Here is a 26,463-nt window from a genome sequence, read left to right on the forward strand (position 1 = left end):
GGAAGATCATGTCCAGCCCAATTGTGGGCCCTTTTTAATCCATTTCGATGATCCCGCATTGTTGAATTTTTAAAACGCGCATCAAGGATATTAACTATGGCAAAATTCAAGTTGAATATATAGTTTGATGCCTTTTCGCAACAAATTTATTTCCAGAAAATGAATTCTGATCTGTATCGAAATATTTTCAAAATTCATTTTTCTCGTGCGAAAACATATGAAATAATATCTACTGTAACATACAGTATGATTTTTGACATTCCTAATATTCTCGCCGAAGTTCAAAAATGAACGATTCCGATAATCAAAATTGACCCTGGGCCCGAAATGGGCCGGACAAAAAAATTGTTTAAAAGTATAACCAAGATGTGAGTGGGCCACGTTAACTTACCCGCCGAAGTTTCATTTTGAACAGCAGCAGAACAGAACAGAACAGAACAGAAAGGTTTGCAAGATCAATTCGCAGAAAAATGGAAATGGGGGATGCGGTCGAAGGAGAAGGAAGATCGGAGACGGAGTTCACGGAGATCGAGACCACCGCGGACTCCCTTGACAGCGCTGTCGTTTTCCACGTCGTCACAGACATTCTAGGGTTCGTTCTTTTCATGCACCAGCAAATCCCTTCGTAAGTTCCTCCCATCATTTTCTCTAAGTTACTCCTTTCGTTTTCGTTCGACAGAATTGAGTATTTGCCACAATGTTTGTGCGTTTGCTGAGATTCCGAAGCGTTTAGTTTCTTGAATCGCACTAGCATGAATCGCTGTTCGTTGTTTGTGATTATGGATTTTGTGATAATTTTCAAGAAATCAGATTGGGTACTTGATGAAATTCAGAAAAGCTCGTTTCTTTATGCACTCGTTACTTGTTTTCTTGCTTTTCTATTCTGTTCTCAGATTAGCCGTGGTTTTGGATACTTCCCCCATACTGGAAATTTGTCTGCTTGGAAGTTGGGGAAAGAAAAACAAAAACAAAAACGGAAGGAAGAAAAAATGTTTAAAAGGGAAAGGATAGAGAGTTTGTTTTTTTAATCGGCAAATTTTAGTATTGTTAGAATAGTTAGATTAGCTCCTCAGAGTAGGAGCTGAACTCCTCACCTCCTTACACCTAGCACCTAAGTGCACCTATTGATGCCGTTGGGCCACAGAATAAATGTAAAAAAAAACAAAAAATGAAGAATGTTTCAGAGGGAAAAGGTGAAGAAAAATCCTCCGCTACTTTTTCCTCTTTCTTGTCCGTTCCACTAGCAACCGAACAGAAGTAGGAGAAAAAATGTAGCCTTTTTTTGGAACATGGGGAAAGGAAGGGAAAAGAATATAGAAGTTTAAAAATTTACCCTTCCCTTGCTTGGTTTGAGAGAGAAGATGGCAAAATAGAGTATTAGGCACACTAAAGTTTTTCCTCTGTTTTTCTCGCATTTTCCTTCTTCATTATTTTCTCCTCTCTTTCCACAAGTTCCAAACATTCCCTTCCTTTCCATTCATTTCCACAACTTCCAAACGCACCCTTCTCCGCAGTTGTTACATTCTGTGTTCAGTGTTCTGGAAGTAAGTTACATGTGATTAAAAGCCAATATGGTTTCATCACATGCTCTTGTTCAGGTTAATTTGGTAGTTCAGTTGTGGTTGAGTATTGAGCTAAAAGTATAATCATTTTCATCCTCTCAAGGGCAGGAATAAAATAGTTTATTCTATAGTCCTCTATTGTTTGTGTGGTAGAAGTTGTGATTTTAAAATTTTTCATTTTTTAGTACAGTATTTTGCAGGATATCAGTCTTGAATTCGAAGGACTGCAAACAGAGTATAGAGAATTGGTATGTTAGCTGACAGAAGTTGGTTTATGTTGTACGAATTAGGCTTTGAGTGTAGGCATCGTCTTAACTTTCTGTTTTAGGAGACTGTTCTTGCACAAACTGAAGTGAAGGCATCTATGCGGAGGATGCATGGTGGGAGAATGAGAGAGGTCAAACGGGGGATCAAAAGACTGGAAAAAATGATGAAAACAGTTTCTAGTATCCGAACTGCCCTGCAATTGGTGATTTGTGTGATTCCAAATGTCCAGCAAGTCATGTTGGTTCTCGGACCTAGTCCAATGCGCCCCCAACATGTTTATGAGGTGTGCTTTGCACATGGGAAGGTTGTCTACAGCCGTGCTGGTGATTTCACAAAAACTAGAGCAGCAGAGGGGCTTTCGAGAAAGGTAAAGAATAAGGATAGCATACTTCTTATCTGTATATATCAAATTTGTTGTCTAACTTTTAGTTATATCATTAAAGGGAAAAATCACTTTTTTATTGTTCTGTGGTCCATTTTCTTCAACCTCAACAGCGTTAATACTCCTACAGTCATACAAAGGGCCCGCTTGGTTCCTTGCTTAGCAATGAGCAATAAGCCAAATCATTTATAAGAAAACTTGTTTGGCTACACTTGCCTATTAGCTTATTGATTGGGTTGATAACCAGTAAAGAATGAAGGGGGGAATGAAATAAGTTATTGCTTAGTGGTAAGCAATAAGACATGAGTAAATGGGGAACCAAACAGACCTTAAACGTACGCTTTTGTTTTGCTCATAGTTCATATTTTTGGCTTATGGTTCATACTTGGAACAGGCTATTCGGACACTGATTTCCAAGGGTGCAGGATCTGATTCTTATGCTGGTATATAGCTGAGACTATCTTGTAGTACCTAGTAAATAATTTGGAAAATGACTTTGCTGCAGCTTGTGGCAATATTTTCGTTTGACTTTTAGGCCCTACCAAGTTGTTTCTGTTGGTTAAAGCACCCTCTTCTCTCACTGTGCCTTCGCATTTTCTGCCCAAGCGTGACTTCAAATACAGCAAAAAGGTAACCATTCTCACATGCTTCATTTTCTAGCTTTTAGTTGTTTTTTACTTTTGGTGGGCTGTTTCCTTGAATCTGCTTGTACCTTGATGAGTATGAGAATCCAATTAAGATACCATCTGAATTTGTTTGCAAGAAGCATAATGCATGTGCAAAATCTGATGTTGGGCCTGAGGCACTTAACGCACCTTTCGCATGTATCTTGAGACTTCTTGGTTCAAGCATTGTAATCATGATTCCATTTTCTGTACTACCTGCATGACTGCAGCTTATGGTTGGTATTTTATGTCGCAGATAGTGCCTTTCAGGTTGCGATTCAAGTGTAAAACCCGAGATCAAGAAATGGACGATCCAAATCAAGGTGCTCAAACTGTTGACAATATCAGTTTGATGGATCACACTTCAAATGATTTGATCTGGTAACTCTCTTTTTTTGGGTTCAAAATCTGGTGCTTCAACTGTGTAATTTTAAGACCGCATGGTTTTTCTTTTCCTGCTATGTTGTCAAATGCCAAAATTCTTCAAAGTAAGTTCTTCACTGCAACCTTGCTATGTCTTTGGCTATGTAACTATCCAGTCACAGAACTATTCCAACTGGGTTTAAATAACCACTTAGGTGCTGTTTGACTGTTTTGGCAGAGCCCAGGACCAGGACTCCATCGAATAGTTTTTTAAGTTACAGTTTCACTTGGAATTCCATTGGCTTCTTTCTTTCTTCCCTTTTCAACCCATATCTCCGTATTTTCATGAAGAAACTCACAATATGAATGGTAAGTTTGTCTTCTACAGGTATCAGTGTCGACACATAATCAAGGGTCTAGTGACCAAGACATCACCAACGGAAGATTGAGAACGTGGATATGAAAACTTAGGGAGAATTTGGGTCATCCTATTTGACGGTGACATGCCATGGTGCGGTTCCAATGACCAGGGACTGTTCATAACTTTCTTGCCATGCTCACGCTGGTTAGACTAAGGCCCGCATCGTCTTTATATCGAAACTCGGACTATTTCGTCTCTAATGGGGTAGCTGGGTCTTCTATTCTTTGCATGCTGTAATCCTATTTGTTTGAACAGATATTTTGGATGTACTGTGTAGAACTCCAGAAGGCAAGACCCATCTTGCATTTTATGTACAAGCTCATCGTTCCGACTGTGCGCGGATCTCAAACTTACCTTTTCTCCTTGAAATTTGAATGTTGCCAGCTCAATTTAGTTTGCAATACATGCTAGGCGATCTCTCAGCTAAGCAGGACCTGTGCTGTTTGTCCAAAAAAAAAAAAAAAGGCTTGTGAAATTTAGCTTCTTTTCCAGTACAGTTTGTATCGCAAATATTAGCTGCAGAAGGTGGGACTTTTCTGGAGTAGATGTTTGAATGCTTAGCCTGGGATCACCTGTCCCCATCTCACATGCATGTCCAAAATCAAGTCGTAATCCTCCATTAAACTTAGACATGCTCAGTTCAAAAATAAACTTAGACTTGCTCTCTCTCTCTCTCTCTCTCTCTCTCTCTCTCTCACACACACACACACACACACACGCCTCTGCCTTCACCACGGCGAAACTGGAAATCCTCCACCAGACCAAAAATCCACTCTCCTCCCCTCCATTTTAGTAGAAATTTTTCGGTGCCGGGCGGGTATATTCCACATGGTACCCGCTTGGCACATCCGGACCATCAAATACACTTTTGGACGGCTCGGATTAAAAACCTCTCTCTCCTCTCACCCCAACACTTTCTCTCTCCAAATCCGAGCAGCCCAAAAAATGCAATGAACGGCTCGGATGCGCCGAGCGGGCACAACGTGGTACCCACCCGGCACTGAAAAATTTTCCCCATTTTTCTGTCTAAAATCCTAACAACCCTTTTCAATTTTCCTTCGTGAATGAAATGATTGTGTTTAATCCAGCAATTTTTCAGCTTTGGATTTAAATTCTGATTTTTTTTATTTATGTGGCTGCGGTATATACAACTACGTGATGATTTTAGAACTAAACCTCATGGATCCAATGACCGGAGTAAAGGGGACCAATTGAGAACACAGAGAGAGAGAGAGAGAGAGACAGTCGTACGTCTGATATTTGTTTAGGACACGTGGGAGTACAAGAGCGCGGGGATAGGAGATGTGGACAGATAAAAGGAAAAGATGATCCCAAGCCTGTTATTAAGATGGCACGCTTGCGAGTGGAGTGGTAGAACATTAGAAATAGATTTCTTGCCTCTGTCGACATTTTAATGTACCATTAAGGCCTTTCTTGATAACCCGCTTTCCCGGAACCTTTCTAAACCTCGAGTTTGCTAAACAACTTTTCTCGAACCAATCTGCATGAGCTCGAGTCATGTTCAGCTCGTTAGAAACTTATGCGAGATCGACTTGTTACGCGAAGAAATGAAGTTTAAACACATCATAGAGTTCATCCGGGTTTCGAACCAAACTTCAATAAACTCATGATCGGCTAGACCAAGCTATTCAAGCTGGAGCTCGATTCCATTAAACATCGGACTTCACTTAAACAAATGCTTAACCAACGTTTAATTTTTCAAACCAAGTTTAAAAAACCTCACTAAATGGCCCGAGTTCTGTGGAGACGTCAAGATTATCTTCATTGAGAAGAAGATATATAACTACTCCATTAATGTGGGCTTTAATCAACCAATAAGGCATACTGATACAGTCCCATAGCGCCTGTAGGTGCAAAATTCGTCGTAGTTAATGAAAGTAGATAAACAGAGATGCTTCAAGTCACATTACTATATATCGATGTCCTTAAAACGATATTCGCCCCCACCAATTCGAGAGAATTCGGTGTGTACCGGGTTACAGTGAAGCCACCTCCAAGATAAATTCAAATCCAATCTCCAACTGTTGTCTAACTGCGTTATGCACAAATGAAGAGAGACCCAAGTACCTTTAGATTTTGCGAGCCCCTCAAGTATAATCGTAGGAAATAATTCTAGAGAGAAACAACAATCAGAATGATTCTAATTATCTTCACTCTTTTAATTGGTAGAACCATTTGCCTTCTATAGGCATAGATCGTGACCGTTGGCTAAAGATTAAACCTCTTTGATTAAATGCAATAGTCATGTCTATTTATAATAGTCGTGTCTATTCATTCCATCCCAATCATCACACATTTTGGTCTGATAATGTCTATTCATTTAACCTGAATAGAACACATCTTTTGTGCTTAAATCCAATGTTCACGTCTTTTCATTTAACCTGAATAGTCACGCCTCTTGGATTAAAACCATTCACCAATATTTACATTTAGTTTAATATCCATTAAATATTTTGGAAATGTTACAACAGCCCCAGTAACGCAAAGAGAAATGCTAAGTGCAAAGAAAATGGGCAAAGAATTGACCCTTAAAATATACATGAACGGCTCAGATTCACTATGTCCCTAGCACTCCACTAATGCAAATCCCAGTTACCAGAAACAAGAGCAAGTGGAGGAAGACAATAACCTAATTAGGTAACTAGTGGACTGACAGGATTGTTCCGTGTTGACAAAATAAAACGTCACCCACTGTAGCCCCAAAGTTAGTCGGGACGGTTGATGGGTTTGCTCCTTATACAACTGATCAGAGTTCAATTTTTGGGGTTAGACTGCAAGAAAGAAATTTCTTATGAATTCCGTAGGCTGTAGTTCTGGCGTAGATGACCTGCCTTCGACATGATTAGAGAGGAGAATAGCAAGGTTGCGTGTAAACTAGACCGGACCTTGATCGGAAAGAAAATGGCTCACCAACTATTGTCCTTACAATCAGCAGAGATAAGTGAACTGGTGGACTCTCCACTTATCATTTGTCGTCTTTCTAAAGATTTCTTATTAACCCCTTTTCTGTAGCTTTTTCTACTTCTGTTCTCACCTTCTAGAATAATCTGGAAAAGGAAAAATCGATGAAAGATCTCAATTCCTTGGACTTTGTGCTCCCGCAAAATTTATGCTTAGAATAGGCGTGATTAATTAGCTGGGGAGTTTTTTTTCGCTTAACGAGACCTGTATATAAGTGTAATTTGTTTGTGCAAAAGACGACCTTAACTGATAGGTGACTTAACAAAACAACTTTAGTATTTATTTTTTTCTACGCGATCGCAGAATCAAACTAACTTACAGCAGTAATCTTGTAATCTATAAAAACGTCATGCAGGAGAGCTATAGGTGCTTTTTGACTGTTTTGGCAGAGCCCAGGACCAGGACTCCATCGAATAGTTTTTACGTTACAGTTTCACTTGGAATTCCATTGGCTTCTTTCTTTCTCCGTATCTCCGTATTTTCATGAAATTCTCAATATGAATGGTAAGTTTGTCTTTTACAAGTATCAGTGTCGACACATAATCAAGGGCCTAGTGACCAAGACATCACCAACGGAAGATTGAGAACGTGGATATGAAAACTTGGAGAGAATTTGGGTCATCCTTTTTGACGGTGACATGCCATGGTGCGGTTCCAATGACCAGGGACTGTTCATAACTTTCTTGCCATGTTCACGCTGGTTAGACTAAGGCCCGAGTCGTCTTTATGTTGAAACTCAGAATATTTCATCTATAATGGAGTAGCTGGGTCTTTTATTCTTTGCATGCATTAATCCTATTTGTTTGAACAGATATTTTGGATGTACTGTGTAGAACTCCGGAAGGCAAGACCCCTCTTGCATTTTATGTACAAGCTCATCGTTTCAACTGTGCGCGGATCTCGAATTTACCTTTTCTCATTGAAATTTGAATGTTCATGTACATGCCAGCTCAATTTAGTTTGCAATACATGCTAGGTGATCTCTCTGCTAAGCAGGACCTGTGCTGTTTATCCAAAAAAAAAAAAAGGCTTGTGAAATTTAGCTTCTTTTCCAGTACAGTTTGTATCGCAAATATTAGCCGCAGAAGGTGGGACTTTTCTGGAGTAGATGTTTGAATGCTAAGCCTGGGATCATCTGTCCCCACCTCACAACTTAGACATGCTCTCTCTCTCTCTCTCTCTCTCTCTCTCTCTCGTACGCCTCTTCACACGGCGACACTGGAAATCCTCCACCAGACCAAAAATCCACTCTCCTCCCCTCCTTTTTTCGAGAACTTTTTCGGTGCTGGGTGGGTATATTCCACGTGGTAATAAGCTTTTAGACGGTTCGGATTGAAACCATGTCTCTCCTCTCACCCCAACACTTTCTCTTTCTTTTTTCTCCCTTCAAATCCGAGCCGCCCAAAAATGCAATGAACAGCTCGGATGCGCCAAGCGGGCACGTGGTACCCACCCGGCACTGAAAAATTTTCCCCATTTTTCTGTCTAAAACCCTTAACCCTTCACAATTTTCCTCTTCTTTGTCTATAGCCAAAATGGGTTCTCCGTGAATGAAATGATTGAGTTTATTGGTGTAGGCCAATTAATCCAGCAATTTTTCAGCTTTGGATTTAAATTCTGAAATGTTTTTATGTGGTTGGGGTTATATACAACGACGTGATGATTTTAGAACTAAACTCTTATGGATCCAATGACCGGAGGCGTAAAGGGAACCAATTGAGAACACAGAGAGAGAGAGACAGTCGTACGTCTGATATTTGTTTAGGACACGTGGGGGCGCAAGAGCACGGGGATAGGAGATGTGGACAGATCAAAGGGACAGATGATCCCAAGCCTGTTATTAAGATGGCACGCTTGCGAGTGGAGTGGTAGAACATTAGAAATAGATTTCTTGCCTCCGTCGACAGGCACTTTGTATACCATCCATCCGCATTCCTTTAGGATAGAGTAGAATAGATTTCTTGCCTCCGTCGACATTTTAATGTACCATGAAGGGCTTTCTTGATGACCCGCTTTCCCAGACCCTTTCTAAACCTCGAGTTTGCTAAACAGCTTTTCTCGAACCAATCTGCATGAGCTCAAGTCATGTTCAGCTCGTTAGAAACTTAGGCAAGATCGACTTGTTACGCGAAGAAATGAAGTTTAAACACATCATAGAGTTCATCCAGGTTTCGAACCAAACTTCAATAAACTCATGGTCGGCTAGACCAAGCTATTCAAGCTGGAGCTCAATTCGATTAAACCTCGTCTGAGGGTGACTTCACTTAAACAAATGCTTAACCAACGTTTAATTTTTCAAACCAAGTTTAAAAAACCTCACTGAATGACTCGAGTTCTGTGGAGACGTCAATATTATCTTCATTGAGAAGAAGATAACTAATCCATTAATGTGGACTTTAATCAACCAATAAGGCATACTGATACAGTCCCATAGCCCCCAGGAATGCAAATCCCAGTTACCAGAAACAAGAGCAAGTGGAGGAAGACAAAAACCTAATTAGGTAACTAGTGGACTGACAGGATTGTTCCATGTTGACAAAATAAAACGTCACCCACTATAGCCCCGGGATGGTTGGTGGGTTTGCTCTCTATACAACTGACCACAATTCGATTCTTGGGGTCAGACTACAAGAAAGAAATTTCTTGTGAATCCCGTAGGCCGTAGTCCTGGCGTAGATGACCTGCCTTCAACAGGACTAGAAAGGAAATTAGTAGAGTTGCGTGTAAACTAGCCCGGACACCTTGATAGTCGGAATGGGTCACCAACCATTGTCCTTACAATCAGCAGAGATAAGTGAACTGGTGGACTCTCCACTTATCATTTGTCGCCTTTCTAAAGATTTCTTAACCCCTTTTCTGTAGCTTTTTCTACTTCTGTTCACACCTACTAAGGTATATATTTATACTAAATATGGAGTAGAATAATCTGGAAAAGGAAAAATCGATGAAGATCGCAATTCCTTGGAATACGCGTGATTAATTAGTTGGGGAGTTTTCTTTTCGCTTAACGAGACTATATATAAGTGTAATTCGTTTGTGCAAAAGACCACCTTAACTAGTAGGCGACTTGACAAAACAGCTTAATTTAAGTATGTGTTTTTTTCTACGCGGTCGCAGAGTCAAACTAACTTACAGTAGTAATCTTGTAATATAAAAAATCGTCGTGTGCGAGAGAGCTTCATTCTCCTCATCCTTTGATTGGACAATTGGTCATCCATTCCACGCACACGAAAGGTAGCTACCGGTCGCCCTCTTCCAACCCTATGATCACGCTCAGGGGAGTTGGCTACTCTCTCTTCCAACCTTTTGCCTAAGCAAAACAAAACTTATACTGTACATGTTTACTGAGAGGAATGATACATTTAGCTTAATTCACACCTTCCTTGACTGCCCCCAAAACAAGATCCTACTATTCTTGAAATAAATTTTTTTCTAGCACCACAAAGACACGCGCAAACACTTATACGCCCACCTATTATTCCAAATCCTGGAGCTATAGGAGGGCTTGCCCGCTCTTTAGTTGAGGTTCTCCTACCGTACAAATCGACTAGAGCTTTGCGTCACAGGTGTGTAAGGGGACGGATTAATGGATTAATCTTTTCAAGTCCCTTCCGTGCCACGGAAAGCACCAAATGTTTTTGACCGGTATTAGTCTTCTTCACAAGTATCTGCGTTTGGAATGATTTTGGATCATTAATTGGTGGTTCTCTCTTTCCAGCTTGTGGGGGCATCATGCTGCTGTGGCGATTTAGTTGATACACCGTCACACTGCAGATCCAAAAGCATTTTAGTACATTCTTTAGACAATCTACACTTCGGAAGAGGAAAACCTAATTATGACGTGACAAGTGGCGTGTCCTAAGGCCCCTCCACCACTGCACAGGCTTAGTGTGTGGATGAACTCTACGTGATTGTGTAGTGAAAAAGGGGCCTAGGACACCGCCACGAGGTGTCAAAAGGGCACTGAATAATCTCTTACCCGTATGTATGTATCGAGTTTTTATCACGTGTTAGTAATGTTATAGGCATTTGAGAACTGGAGAAGATCAAGAACCAAAGTCAGACAACTCACCCACTTACCACATCCTCCGGTAACAGAGCCAATTTTTTTTTTTTTTTTGGGTAGCTTTGGTAATGAAGGAAGCCAGCAATGGACCTGACTGCACAACCCAAACCTCCGAGGGAGCTACAGCGGCCATGACTCAAAAACTTACTTTAGGGTACTAACCTGGCGGGGAATCGAACCCCAAACCTTGATGAGTACTCCCAAAGCCTGAGCATCCGCTTAAACCACTGGGGCAACCCCTAAGTGTATAACAGAGCCAGATTTTATTAGCGTTGATAAACGAAATTAGCTATCCGAGTTAGACCTCGTGTTCACTTGATTATAGCTGTTCGAAATTGACTTGTCACATAAACAAAGTTTGATTACTCATATAACTTTCAGATCAAGCTTGAACAGGTTATGATGTGTGAAACATCCGAACGACTCGAGATCGATCGATTCACGCTTGGCTCAATTAAACTCGATTAAAGCTCATCTGAGATCTGATCACCAGACAAACAAGTCTAAGCTTCAACGTGTATCAAAATTCCACAATCGACCGTTCGGTGCGTTTATCTCAACTCTAAAACTTATCAAGCACTAAACTTTGTCCACTTACAATCACAACAGAGAGAATTTCAATATAATATCACCTGAAACATTTCTTTCCAATCAATCTGGTGTCGAAAAAGAGGTTTGTACGACAAGCACTAGCAGAAAAAGAGATTGCGGATTGTAAAGATACCTAATTTCAAGTGTACTGCATTCAAACTAAAATGCAAAGTGAACACTAGTTAGTGGGCACAGCAATATCACTCATTATACAAAAGAAAAACCAGGAAGCAAATTTACTGGGTAGTTTGATTATAAAATGCAAAAATCATTCATGAGTTTATTGACCCTTTTTCTGCACATCTTTTTCTCAAACTTTTAACCGCGGCATTGCCGTGTCCTAAACAAGTGCTAAGATAAAGCAAAATCTCACTAAAATTTGACTTCTTTGTCATGCAAATCTTCCTTTTAGCAGGCATGATAAAGTACAGGTGGCAGGACAATGAATCGGAAAACGAACTTCGCTTCTTCTTCCTCATGTCAGCATCACAAGAGAATAGAACCTCATCAAGATTCCAGGAAATTTCCTGCTTCTTTGTTCTTTTGGTTGAAATTATACAAGCAAAAAAAGAATGCACTGCATTGTTTTTCCTGGCTCTATTAAGGCATCGTATCCTTACTGGTATACATATCTCCTCCGATACTCACGCAAATGTATTCGAGGTATTTAAAATGTAAAATTTTAATTTTTTACCATTGAAATTAAGAATGCGGCACTTCTTGAATATCATATATGGATAAAATTGTTAGGAATATAGAAAAGTACAGATTTTTAACACTCTACTCACCTTTTTAGAGAGGAAAATACAGTGGGCTGAAAATAGTATCATTGTTTTTTAATATCTTTATTGTGTCATACACGTGTTCCATAATATTGAATTTCAACTACTAACCAAGAAAACTTGTGAACAACACTTTTGAATACAAAAAATACAACGGTTCCTAACAATACCCGTATCCTACTTTTAGATTTTCTTGCATTGCAGTATCCGTATCCTATCATATTCGTGTCCTGTATCGGCATCCATGCTTCATAACAAGCCGCTTAATACTAGAAATCCCAGAATTGCAGCAGAAGCCAACTTCTAATTTTTGCTTATAAAGATCACTGATTTCGCTGATGAATCTAGTGTTGACAATGCGTTTGCATGATATGGAGAACTAAAGCATTTCTTTGGAACATACCAGATTCACTATGAATCACAAGGAAGAAAACTAGCTAGTTCTAAAATAACTCAAAAGCTACAAGACATTTGGCACCATCAGTGTCAGGAATTTCAAAGAAAATTCAAGAAACTATTGACGAAGAAGATGACAAGTTCCCTTAATAGACAGCTAATAGTGGCCTAATCCGATAGATTGCACTAACAGAGGGAGGTGATCTTTCTATTAATCATCACTAGTAACAGCAATTGAAGCCTTTTTATCTTATTGCACTATACCTACTTATTTTCCTTTTTTGACAAATTCGAAAGTTTAGTCGCATTATCGTCGATTCAGCTGCCTATATTTGGGAGCCAATTCCGATGTCCATGGTAAGTACCATAATTGATTAGAAGACTCAAACAGACGAAAACCTACTGATACCTGTCACAACATGACACTGAAACCATTTTACGCATCCATAAACATGACAGAATAGACAAGAATGGTGAAAGCTAATGGAACCACGTTGATTTGGTCTCTTTATGGGGAAAGCAGTTGCTTGATCACATTATTATGGTGGGATTATCTGAAATCCTTGTACTATTCTAGCTTCCCTATGCAAAGGTGTGATAGACAGCATTGGTAATACCTCAACCCACAAAAGATGTTGGTTCAACAACAAGCATCGCATTTGAGTTGTTGCGATAAGACCATTCTCCACAACTAGATGCACCCATGCCTAGCAAGTGTGTTCTACTAGGGTCACCTAAGCTCAGTGGCAAACGCAATAAGTTTGATAAGAGGGGCCTGGGCAAAGTGGAGGTATTCTTCTAATTACAGCAATACGATGTATCAAGTTGAATGCCAAATACGGATCACTTTAGTCGATACACTGTATTAAATCTTTATAGCATAAAAGGTTGCAGAAGGCTTCTTGGTAATCTTATTTAATGAGGGAGGGTCAGTATAAAAATGCGTTGTTGTGGAGGGGACAATATACCAATTCTTTTCAAAATAAGTAATACCAACATCCGCATATAGTATATTTTATGGTTTTAACAACTTTGTGGGCCTCGTCTCCCTTAATTACACAAAGACTAAAGTTTTTGGTTTTCACTTTTTTTTAAGTCTAAACCAATAGCTAAGTTTTTTTTTTTTGGATCAGCAAATTTTTTTATTAATCTCCGAATTCAAAAATTACAAAGATTAAAAGGACAAGGGCATAATGAAATTAAAATTACTTAATCTCCAAAGGTACCCAAGAAAACCAATAGCTAAGTTGGCAAAAATGCAGTCTCCACTTTGGTGCTTGGGATGCAACTTCATATCTACCCACTTCCTATATGTCATGGGATGGCGTGTATATAACCGGTTCCTCTCCCTCTCAACTTCCCAACAAGATAGTGATACCCAATCCATGAAAAAAGGGTAAAGAGTAGAAATAAACATTTAGCCATGAGTTCCACTGTGATTACTATTCCAAATGAAGATGGGATTAGTCCTAACCAGAAGAAGAAATCTCAATTTGCTCAATTTGCTCTTTCTTTTAGTGTTTCTTCTCTTATAGCAAAACAAAGCAAGTATGACAAAAGAAAAGTCCTTCACAGTATCAAAGTTGGAATTGCCTTGGTTTTGGTTTCGCTGCTTTATCTCCTCGATCCAATGTATGAGGAAGTTGGGGACAATGCCATGTGGGCTATCATGACTGTTGTTGTGATTTTCGAGTTTACCGCAGGTTTGTCTCCATTCTGCGAGGTTCTTTTTGTGATATGTTGTTGTACTTCTAGAAGTTGTTTTTACGAGTTTTAGTGTCTGAACTCTGAAGGCCCTGAACTTATATGTATGACAGGTGCCACACTTGGAAAGGGTTTGCTTCGCGGTACTGGAACACTATTAGGTGGTGGTTTGGGATGTTTGGTGGCGATTTTAGCTGATGAATTTGACAGGATTGGCAATAACATTGTTGTGGGCACTTCTGTCTTTCTTTTTGGTAAGGATTTGCATACCCACTAGCCTCCTCATATTCTTTCAAAGTTGGAGCATCAAACCATATAACTCATGTCATCAAATTCAGCCCATATATATATTTTTTTTCTCATTGTTTAGTCCTAACATGTTGTGTGTTGTGTGTAAATTACTGTCATCTAATGGCATGGATCAATACAATTTATAAATGTATATACATTAATATAAACATAATTATCTCTAAAGAATGTTTTTTCGATAATGAACAGGCGCAGCAGTAACATACTGTCGATTGGTTCCAAGCATTAAGAGGAGATATGACTATGGAGCCATGATTTTCATACTTACCTTCAATCTGGTTGTGGTATCTGGTTTTCGGCCTGATAATAAGATCATTGAACTAGCCCGTGAACGTCTCTCAACCATTGGCATGGGGTTCGCAATCTGCATTTTGACAAGCTTATTCATCTTTCCAAACTGGGCTAGTGATGAACTTCATTACTCCATGTCCTCTAAGTTCGAAAAGCTTGGTATCTGCATTGAAGGTAAAGCCATCTCACTTGAACAAAGAGATAATAACCCTTTCAAGCTTTTAAGCTGTAGTGCTCAGCCATCAAAAGGATAAGAAATCATTTTTGAGCATATCAACATTCAACAGTACAGTTGAGCTCAAGTTTGAATAGTTGTAGACTGTATTTGGATTAAGAATTTGGTAATAGCAGTCACAACAGTTAGATCCTTCAACTTTTCAATTTCGTTGAAAAGAAATTTGAGGTCTTTCTCCATCTAACCTCAAAAAGTCATCGAAGCAGGATATGATTTTGAAATAGAAAGGAACCTGAAATAGAATTGTTGTCATCAATGCAGGTTGCTTGGAGGAGTACTTTACACAAGACAATGAGAAAGAAACCCAGGCCAAAGCCTATTTTGCTGATTGCAGATCAGTGTTATACTCAAAGTCCAATGATGACTCTCTGGTACACTTTTGTTGGCTATTACACCACATAGAATTAGAATTGATGAGCTAAATAATTGAGAAGAAACTCTATAAGCAGCTTGACAATCACTAAGTAAAGAAATAAACCATTCTACTGTTGCTTTATCACTTCTGCGAAATTGAAACAACATATCCACAAGAGATTCTAGTCACCTGCTAAAATTGATCGCATATATAGGAAAAAATCTGAGACACTGTTATCTTTGATCAGTGCAATTTTCCTTTCATTTTTCTCTTATAAAACAAGAAGCAAAATTGTAGCTTACACAGATCAAAATCTTTCCAGGCAAATTTTGCAAGATGGGAACCATGGCATGGAAAATTCGGGCTTTCTTATCCCTGGGATAAGTACCTACAAATCGGAGATGTTCTTCGGGAGCTTTCTGCTATAATCATATCCCTAAGAGGATGTCTTCAATCTCCTAGACAGGTTTGGAATACTCATCCCATTTGCTTTTGTCAATCAACATAGGCATGTATGCAAATATTACACTGACTTGGTCCATTTTGTGTAATCAGCCGTCAACAACTACAAGGCACTCAATTATGGAACCATGCAAAACAGTCGGCTTGCATCTTGCATGGACTCTGGGAGAGCTTGGAGAGAGTATCAAGAAAATGGAGAGGTGCCCGCCTAAGGCCTTGGTGGCATCAAAATTGCAGTCTATGAAACTAGAGCTTAGCCTAATTGCTTCTCCTTCCAAACTAGGAGCAGTGGACAATGGTGAAGGACTTGCTATGGCTAGCTTTGTGTTCTTGTTGATGGAAATACTAGAAAAAGTGGAAGAATTGGCAAAAGAGGTTGACGAACTTGGGGAACTTGCTGGGTTTCAAACTAAATAGCATATAAGCATACCATGTTGTATATGACCATCAGAGCCAATTTGCTTGGCAAGGTAAATATGCATATATGCACTAAAAAATAAGTAAAGAACAAGAAGGATTACCCTTGAGGAGTGCTAAGAAGAAAAAGGGTTTTGTATTGACGTGGCATTAAAAAATATGTACTACATGTAAAACTGAGGGTACTGCATCTATAAGCAGTTAACCACTGATGATACTACCTCAGAAAGACTTTCTGCAAACTATAGCCGGCATTCTCTCGGCATATTACCAAGAGAGGGATTCTATTTGTCAATTCCAGAACTTGGGGTGTTCTAAATTTGAATTGTAATACATTATGAATCGATTTTCTGACGTTGGATAACAGCGGACATATAATGATGTGTACGGTACCAGTACATACCATGTAGTCCTGAATTCTATTTGGAAACAAACTGCCAACTGCAGCTATGCATGCTTCTCTCTCTGAACTTTTATTTTATTTAATTATTTTTTTTGCAATTTTATCTTACACATGTTCCTTACTGATTTCAGTCATATTAATATGAACTCTTAGACTATGCAAGGCAAAGAAGTTAAACAAAGGGTGGGCTAATTAGCTACAACATTCCATCTACTTTGCCCAAACAATTAATTCCATATCGCACCTTACTGTATCGAGAGTAGAAAGGCAACTGAGCTACTAATTCCAATAACCCAAACAAATAGGATAACACTATATACGTACTTTTTCCCTTTGGTGGACAAAATGAATAAAAGAAATAGTAGTAATACAAGGAGCATACTCTGACCTGTACAAATATAATTCCTCTGGCGTATCATGTCCTAATTGTATGGTTTCTTGCAACTCATTCACTGTCAAACTAGGGACCGAAAATTGCTATAAGCCTATAATATTGGAAAAGCAGGCACCTGTGATTGAAGAAGTCTGCTACCGGAATAAGGTTTAATTGCAAAGTTACCAATATACCCACTTTTATTAGCTTAGATACTAAGAACTTCTTTTGGAAGAGGGGTGTTTCTGGAAGGAATTTTTTTTGAGTGGTCCTTTCTTTGGCCCTTTCTCATAGGCTGGATATGCAGTAAAAGGCCCATATTGACCACAAGCAGATACATATAGCAACAAATTAGAAGGGGGTCTTATCAAGTTTCAGTAGAAAACAAATCAAAAGGGCAACATTTGATAATGTGAAAACTGATGGAGAAACCAAGGGGAACTGTTTCCCACTTTTCCGCCGGGTAGGCGTGAGCGGAAAATCCAATGGCGCGTGTGTCGTGTGAGTGCGGGCGTGCCAGGACTTGTCGTCGTCCAACGTATGGAAGGCGTGAGTGCGCCTCGATCTGACTTCGTATGTAATGCGACTGCGTGTGACCCAAAGGGTGAGGCCACAAAGAGGTTCGTGGTTTTGCCACAATGATAGTGGACTTATAATTTCCCAACCGTGTGAGAAAAAGTAGAGAACATCGTAGAATAACTTTATTATATCGTAATAATAAAGTTGGGGATACAAGAGCGATATGAATAACTTTATTATGTAGTAATAATAAAGTTGTGGTACAAGAGAGATAGAAATGGGAGAGAAATGAGATAATTGCTTCGCTGGGAAGGCTTTGGTTTAAGCATTGAGCTTGATTGGTGTGAGGACCCTTTTTCTGTCTTGCAAACTTATATCTATAGGCGAAAAATATAGTGCTCTGGCTCTGAATGGAATTTCCCGCCTCTTTCCCATGCTGCCAAGTGTCCCATGTTGCACTTCCACTCTTGCACATGGCGGTTAATAGCAGTTGAAGTCTACAACGTGGCCTTAAATGGTGGAAACAGGGGATAATGGGGCCATGGACCTAGGCAAATGGCCACTAGATAATTCTTCCACAACTAAAAATTGGTTACTGGATTCAATCATTCCCAATTTTCCAGGAGACACCTCACGGCCACCACCTCTTTCATGAAACAAGGATAAAAATTATTTGGTGTATGCCGCTCCGCTAGATCAATTAATTGGGCCTTGGTTCAAATTACAAAATTAACGTGGCCCATTAATTTTTTAGCCCGAGAAACTCATATATATCGGCCCAATTTAATTAATAATTAATTAAATGGCTCTCCAGCATTGACCCAAGATTTGGTGCCAAAAACGGGTGTAAACAGGAACCCTCCAGTTAAATGTAAGAACAAAGACAAAACCATAATGGCCTTGATAAGAGACGGGGAAGGAGGAAGAGAAAAAAGAGGAGAGAAACATAGACATGGCATTTCTTCTGAAGATGAAAGTACTTGTAACTGCACTGTTTATTGGATTTCTTGGGCTATCCGGTACGGTACAATGCAATCCAAACACTAACGGGTCAAATGTTTTGTGCAACTCCCAAGTGTTCTCGGAGGGTGATCCTTTCGCCATAAGTCTAGCCTATGTTCTATCAGAATTAGAGGCTGTTACGCCAACTCGCCAAGGTTATGACTACTAAAGCATTTCTCCTTACCCTAATGCTTTTGCCTATGGCCACGCTGCTTGTAACACAAGCCTTACAAGTCCAGACTGCAGCACCTGCCTTGAAGCCGCTAAGACTGCCCTTTTTGGGACTTGTGTCAGCCGGATAGGAGCCCGGTCCGTGCTCTTTGATTTTACAATTAGGTATGAGCACTACCCACTTGATGACTAAACTCTCAGCACCCTCCAAGTTCTAGAGATGATTCTGTGGGAAATCTACCATAGAAAGTGTAAGAAACCTTTATCCACTCATAATATTTTTCACTAGAAGCCGAGGGACACATGCGATATGTGTGCAAATACAATTTTGACAAAATTTGATCAAACAAACAAATGTGTAAAAATAATGGCCAAAATTCGGCGCAATGCATGTGCAAGTACAATTTTGACAAAATTTGATTAGGCAAACAATATGTGGAAAGATATTGGCCAAAATTCTGCTTGCACACGAATCGCATGTGCCTCGGCAAATTCCACTTGTGGCCAGTTCCCCATGCGATGCGTGTGTGCCTAACATTAGGCAAAAAGTACCTATTTGTGAGATGTGCAAGTAGAAGGCACAGGAAACAAAGTTAAAATGGGTCTCATTATCAATTTCATTTATTCACAGTAAAGGGTAAAAAATCAGTAACCTTCGCTTCTCAAACACATCTTATACAGGAAAACAAACAAAACAGAACACGCTGAAATGTAGAGGATTTGGGCAATTAGGATTATTTCAATAGCCTCCAACCAAACAACATCAACCCAATGAACAATTGTTTGTTTTTTGGATAGCCACCAAACGTGCCAAATGATCATAACTGAGAACATACTCACGAATCTCACCTAATTGAGTGACGAACCAGTTCACTAAAAGATTTACACCAAACAAAGCCGAATAATGTAGGAATCAATCACCATCTCTGGTGACTATGGAGCTGCACTTCATTGGCTAATGCATTCTCCATTATATTGTGCGGCTGCTCAATCATTGTGGAGTTTTGGGGTGTAAAGCAATAAAATCTACCAGAGAGAGAGAGAGAGAGAGAGAAGAGTCTTCCTAGTTCCTATGTTGGGAAAACTGAATGCAACCGACTGGATTTTCTTATCACCGGAGTGATCGTGGGTGGGTGAAGTACAGCGTGGAGTGCTTTGTGGATGATGAGGTTACCGTGGCTGCGAAGAAATACTCCCAGCCGTAAGGCCGCGAAGAATTGGCCAAGAGTAATTCTTTGCGGCCATGGCTAATTTTTCGCGTTCAGGTGTAAAACTTTGCGGCCAAGAATAATTGTTCACGGCCAAAAGTAATTCTTTGTGGCGATGAGTAATATTTCAATTAATTTCGAGGGTTAACGATTGGGCAACCCCTCCAGTAGCCAAGGTTCGGAAGGTTTCGCCTTCCTGGGAATCAGACATATATAGTACAATCTTATGAAAAACAAACACTTCCTCCCTCCGTCCCTAATTAAGCGTTCGGAACATAAACATAAGCCTTTAAAAAGATGCATTTTTTCCGTTGAGAAAACTAATTTTTTTTCACAAATGAATAGATAGCAATGAGTTCTATTAAATTGTAGAAAAAAATTTATTTTTTTTAACAAAAAACATACATCTTTTATATAATGCTTAAGTTTGAACGCCGAACACTTGTTTTTGGAAGGGATGGAGTATTTACTTTTCCATATCCACCTGGCCAAATTATTGGGATGGCACGTGTATGCGACTTTCGAATCATGTACAGTGGCAGACTAAAAAACTTTGTTCCACTGTGTCATTCCACTTTTTCAAAAAATAATTTTTTGAAAAAGAAAGTAAATTTTAAGGTCAAAAATCACGTATTTACAAAAATAATTTTTCTACCAATATAGATCTTGTTTGATAGATCTCATTGAGATCTTTTTAAACGGTGCAAAAAAATTGAAAAATTATTTTTCATTTTTGTTATATTTGAGTTTGAAATTACATTCTTTTAAAAAAGAAGTTGCTTGTGGTGCATGTCCACAATAGAGTAATGATACACAATATGGGACATTTAAGGGGACTTGGGAGGGACAACGGCGTGCTGTCTCAGCCGAGGGTTCCTACTCCAATTTTGCTCTGATGATCGAAAATATTTACTTCGTAGAGCTTGTCGAGTTGAACAAGTATGCAAAAAATAAGTTTGATCGGATATCATTAAGTACCTAATCGGAACACATATAACTTGCCAATAATGGGATTCTAGTAGATTTGATCAAGTGTTTCGGATCCATTCTTTTCAAGACAAAAAGGTTTCGATTAGGCACTTAATGGTATCCGATCGAGTTGATTTTTTACACTGTTGTTCAACTCAACGAACTCTACGAAGTGAACGTTTCCAATCATTGGAGCAAAACCGGAGCACGGCCCCCTTGGTCGAGACAACATGCTGCTGTCCCTTTAACCCCATTTAAGGGGACATTTATGAGAGTTAGTTTATCCAGATTTACACAATTTTCAAAAATTTTAAAAAAAACTAAAATTACTTTTAGCACATCATAAAATAAAATGGTGAGCAAACAAAATAAGATAGAGGGATTTTTCCTGCATAGAGAAATGGATACTTACTCTATCTCATAAATGGTCCTTTAATCTGAATAGAAAAAATAAAAGATAAGATCAAGCATCTACACGTATCGTATTGAATTGATTTTTTGCCAGGCCTTTGGAAAAATTATTTTAAAATTATTGAGAACAGCTTGGATATCCATGCGGGATCCAGAGAAGGCCCCACAAGCCGGTCTATGCATCGTATGTGCACAACCTGTCGATGTCTATAGAAGGACTCTGTAAGTAAATTTCACTTATTATATTCTTTGGTTGGTACTATATTGACAATCAACGATTTGTCCCTAAGTCACACAATGTAGATGCATGGTATAAGTGAAAATGGAAACGAGAGAGTACCGTTACTATCAATACGATATCGATTTATCGATCTAAGAGCAGTGAATGGTCTCAATTCATAATACAAAAATGACGAAATCAATGTCGAACAATTCAAAATCAAAATTTGATCATAGAAGATTCATATAAAAAGAACAACTTAAGACAAAGTGTATTTATATCTAATGTCTTTGGGGCACCGAAACATGGTGCCCAAGCCCCTCCTCCACCATATATTGCAGTAGAACTTAAGACAAAGTGTGTAGATCCCACCACAATGTATTGATGAAGAACGGACATAGCGCACCACTTGGCAGTACTGCCCCTCTGGCACTAGAGGGGAACTCAATATTTACTCCCGCATGATAGTGATTGCACCAACCGTCGAAAAGTGATTTTGGCACTCCACATTTAGCCATTGGCACTTCAATTTTTGTCTTTATCATATGTGAAATTACCTATTATTTTGGGGAGACGGGGGGCAGCAGCGTGCTGCTGTCCCGGCTTTCCGGATCCGCTCCGGTCTTGCTCCAATGATCTGAAACGTTCACTTTGTAAAGCTCGTCGAGTAGAATAATTATGCAAAAAATCAGCTTAATTGGATATCATTAAGTGCCTGATCGGAATCTTTTTATCTTAAAAAGAATGGATCCGAAACACTGGATCAAATCCACTATAACCCATGGACCGAGAGTTATATGGGCTCCGATCAGGTACTTAATGATATCCAATTAAGCTGATTTTTTTGCATAGTTATTCTACTCGACGAGCTCTACAAAGTGAACGTTTCAGATCATTGGAGCGAGACCGGAGGGGGCCCGGAAAGCCGGGACAGCAGCACGCTGCTGCCCCCTTAGGGCAGCAGCCCCCCGCCTCCATTATTTTGTTAGTGTTCACCCACAGGGTATTATTGTAATTTCAAATAAGAAAAAGACAGAGAGTAGAGTGCCAATGACTAAAGTGAAGTGACAAAATCAATTTTTCTCAACCGTCTATCCCTGCTTATATATATAGACGTTGTCTCCATCTTCGTCAAAGCCTCTTGAGCTCTATACAGACCATAGTGAAGTGAAGTGATTTCAAATTTCAAATCCTTCATCACAAAAGGAAAACCATGGAATCCAGCTAACCCACAGAACCCCACATCGCCATCCCTTCCGGTTATTGGGATTATAAAGGGTGTTTTTTGGGGGGCAAAACAGGAAATCACAATTATAACACAGCTTCAAAAAGAAGTCACACCAAATGCTCCTCCCCTTTATATATTAGAATAGATTCTTACTTTTGCTACTAGGGATCTTCACCTGTTGTTTGCTTGGTTATGATTATCCATGATGGTGCACAGGTGAACCCTGAAAACTGTGAAATATATTTCACCTGGAAAACCCTGAAACTAATAATCAAGCACTATATTAAACTTTGCGGTTTTCGGCTTTTGGTTATTATTTGATACTATATCTTAATTCAATCCTTGAATGCTTGGTAACAACTTTTCATGATGTTGCGAGGGTTATTGCACTACAAGCAGCATATTGACAAGATCAAGTTAACTGATTACTAAGACCAAACAGATGAACCAAAATTGGAAAATATTGTTGCATGAGAAAGCAATTGTTTCAAAAGAACCATGACTGCTGAGATGCAGAGAGTGGCATATATGGCTTACCTTTCCTGCGGCAATCTCAACCCGACCCTGATGAGCATAAAACATTGACATATTGAAGCCCGAATATCATATGTTTTCTAGTTCTTTATTGCGTTAATTAGATATTAGTATTATTATCTTTTTGATCATTCACTTTAATTATTGAATATGCAGGAAAAGATCACAATAGAAATTATTTCAGTCGTTCGATTAATTCAACTGAAGCAAAGAAGATCGAAACGTGGGCATTAATTCCATATCCAAAGAGAAGGCTTGGAGGGAGGAGGCACAACTGACAACACCATCACAGAGATGAGGGTTAAGGATGAAACCTCATGTTTTGTATTAAGCATTTGCAGACTCTTTACTTATTTTCTGAATACTTGGTTTAATTGAATAATCGTTCTTACCTCAGTTTAATTAAGTTAGTAATTTTGGATATGGATTCAATCATGTTTTTTTTCATGATTTGAGATTGCTAGCTAATTATACAGCCCTGTTATGCAACTCTTGATTTCAAGCACCAAATATCTTTTGTGATTTATTTTCAAATGGATACATAAGATTTTCCGGTCTTGAACATTAAGGCGAGGAAGAACGTACATAAGTTGTTTTTCTAAAAGATTGTAACGATAATATTTTCCACGGTAATAGAGTTTAGCCACCAATTTACTGTGAAGAAAAGTAGGAAAATAAATACAAAATACAAATCAAAACTTTTGTTAACTAGGCTAGGGTTTAATCGATTTAAGTTTTTTCAGCTTTCCTATACAAAATCAGAAGTCCTTGTGGGTTCGACTTCGCACTTGCATAACTATACTTCGACAGGATTCGTGTGCTTGCGAGTACTTTAAAATTTCACAAGTTTTTGGAGCCGTTGCCGGGAAAAAAAATATAGGAAAAAATAATTTGAAAACTTGTGAAATTTTAAAGTACTCACAAGCACACGAATCGTATCGAAGTATAATTATGAAAGTGCGAGGTCGAACCCACAAGGACTTGTTATTTTTGTCAGAAAACTAAATAAACTTAACCTAATTAAACCCTAACCTAATTCACAAAAGTTGTGATTGTTTTTTAAACTAAGAACTAAACAAGCAATTGCAAAATAAATAAATAAGTAGGGTGTTGAATGAACTGATTAAAGAAAGTGACTAAGGTATCAGAATCCACACACATGCATTCATAGCATTACTTACAAACTCTTATTTATTTTCCTACTTTTCTTCATAGTAAATTGGTAGCTAAACTCTATTACCATGGAAAATATCATCGTTACGACCTTTTAGAAAGACAATTTATGTACGCTCTTCCTCACCTTAATGTTCAAGACCAAAAAATCATATGTATCCTTTCGAAAATAAACCACAAAAATATCTAGTGCTTAAAATCAAGAGTTGCATAACAGACAGTATAATTAGCTAGCAATCTCAAATCATAGAAAAAAACATGATTGAATCCATATCCAAAATTACTAACTCAATCAAACTGAGGTAAGAACGATTATTCGATTAAACCAAGCATTCGGAAAATAATGAGAGAGTCTGCAAATACTTACTACAAAACATGAGGGTTCATCCTCAACCCTAGCCTAGAATAATTAGCCTCTCATGGACTAAAAACAATAGAAGTTTTTTTCCTCTTTGGCCGCAGCCGTGGTCTCCTCCAAGCCGTCCTCCTCTTAGGAACCCTCTGTTCCCTTTTTATACATGAGAACTGCCGAGATCAAAATTAGGAGGGAAAATGACGGCATATGACGTGTTTTGATAATTAATATATGCTAAAGATATACTGAAAATATTTGTTAATACTGAAAATGTCTTTGGCGGGTATTAATTATCAAAACACATAATTGACCGTCATTTTCGACACGCTGAAAACATTTGTTAATACTGAAAATATCTTTGGCGGGTATTAATTATCAAAACACATCATCAACCGTCATTTTCCCAAATTAAGAGGAGAAGATCTCCTTTCCAAACTCAAACTCTTCCTTTTTCGGTCAATGCAATCCCCAAAAAATTACCTTGCCTAATTGTTTTGCTTTGCAATATTGCTCCCAATCAAATTCTTTCGTACCCAATCAGTTTCCAACTCTACTCTAGCTAATGGGACCATGTTTCCGCAAAATGGAATTTCATACAATAATTCCTTAATTGCAAACAGTATTTGAGCTCCACTTAAAATTAGTGGCCCGTTAAATTTGCTTATTTGGGTTCTTCTAATTTGGATTGGGTTGAGCCCACTTGATTCAAAATCCTCTTTTCATGTCTCGGACGAAACCCCTTTTTGTGCGATAAGTCCAAAATACCTACAAAACATAAATAAATATTTATAAGCCATAATTAAATAACTATAAAGTGTAGACTACAAAAAATGCAAGTATGAGAGTCTTTTTAGTAGTACTATATTTTGTGCTCATCAGATCCCAATGTCCAATTCAGCCACACGGACGTGAATCCACAGTAAACCTGCAAGATTGAAAAACTAGTGAAATAAGTAAAAAAGAGAGACAAAAAGCATTATCACATCGGAACACCATTTTTACGCGGTTCGTTCACTTGGCTTGGCCTTTATCTAAACAGTTGCCCTATTAATAGAATCGATACATTATGCAGCTACATTGATCATCACACGTATCAGAAAAATATCAAAGTACTTTGAAGTTGGATCCGCGACACCCATGACTTGGTGATCGAGGAGCTATTTTCCACAGTACACCATAGCTGAAAACCATCTCTAAGAAGGGCTCCTCACTGAGAACCAATATTATTCCAAACAAAAATGATATATGTCCCGGCCGGGTAAATCATGGGACCATCCCAGAAGTACTTTGTTCACTTCATTTTGGCAAGAGGTAGAAAAATCCTGCCAGTTCATAGCTCCTCATACATGCACGGTGTAACAGAAAAAACCTCTCTCTCTCTCTCTCTCTCTCTCTCTCTCTCTCTCTCTCACACACACACACACACACACACAAGAACGCCAATAGTGTAATATAACCCTAATAGTCATCCTTTATTTTTCCTCAAAAAAAGGATGCAAAGGGGAAGAAATATGTGTAGCAAGTTTAGCAACCTCCCTTAGGCATGACCATAAGGGTTTCATACCCACCGTAGAATGTCCGGCAGGGAGGTGCTCTTGCAAGGCAGCCAGTGGTAATTGTTGTTTTGCTTTCCCATAGACGCGGTTA

At 38.9% G+C, this 26,463-nt stretch overlaps 2 protein-coding genes across 4 annotated transcripts; both read left to right on the forward strand.

Annotated features, from left to right (window-relative positions):
* The first annotated feature begins 417 nt into the window (after positions 1–417).
* LOC131323489 (uncharacterized) lies at positions 418–7,597 on the forward strand. 3 transcript variants are annotated; one of them, XM_058355313.1, is made up of 7 exons: positions 418–625; positions 1,753–1,810; positions 1,891–2,196; positions 2,606–2,654; positions 2,747–2,841; positions 3,133–3,257; positions 3,628–3,994. In XM_058355313.1, the coding sequence occupies exons 1-7, from the start codon at positions 471–473 to the stop codon at positions 3,686–3,688; spliced, it is 849 nt and encodes a 282-aa protein (XP_058211296.1). In that variant the 5' UTR covers positions 418–470; the 3' UTR covers positions 3,689–3,994. The 3 variants fall into 3 exon arrangements, with proteins under 3 accessions (XP_058211296.1, XP_058211304.1, XP_058211311.1); XM_058355321.1 differs by lacking the exon at positions 3,628–3,994 and adding an exon at positions 7,166–7,597 and having other exon boundaries at positions 446–625; XM_058355328.1 differs by having other exon boundaries at positions 539–625; positions 1,748–1,810.
* A 4,658-nt stretch (positions 7,598–12,255) lies between these two features.
* On the forward strand, positions 12,256–16,604 carry LOC131336267 (aluminum-activated malate transporter 13-like). The gene is made up of 6 exons (XM_058372058.1): positions 12,256–14,180; positions 14,295–14,435; positions 14,680–14,955; positions 15,278–15,387; positions 15,694–15,837; positions 15,927–16,604. The coding sequence occupies exons 1-6, from the start codon at positions 13,901–13,903 to the stop codon at positions 16,248–16,250; spliced, it is 1,275 nt and encodes a 424-aa protein (XP_058228041.1). The 5' UTR covers positions 12,256–13,900; the 3' UTR covers positions 16,251–16,604.
* The last annotated feature ends 9,859 nt before the right edge of the window (positions 16,605–26,463 follow it).

Source organism: Rhododendron vialii, chromosome 1a (genome assembly GCF_030253575.1).
Source record: "Rhododendron vialii isolate Sample 1 chromosome 1a, ASM3025357v1".
Lineage (NCBI taxonomy): Eukaryota > Viridiplantae > Streptophyta > Magnoliopsida > Ericales > Ericaceae > Rhododendron > Rhododendron vialii.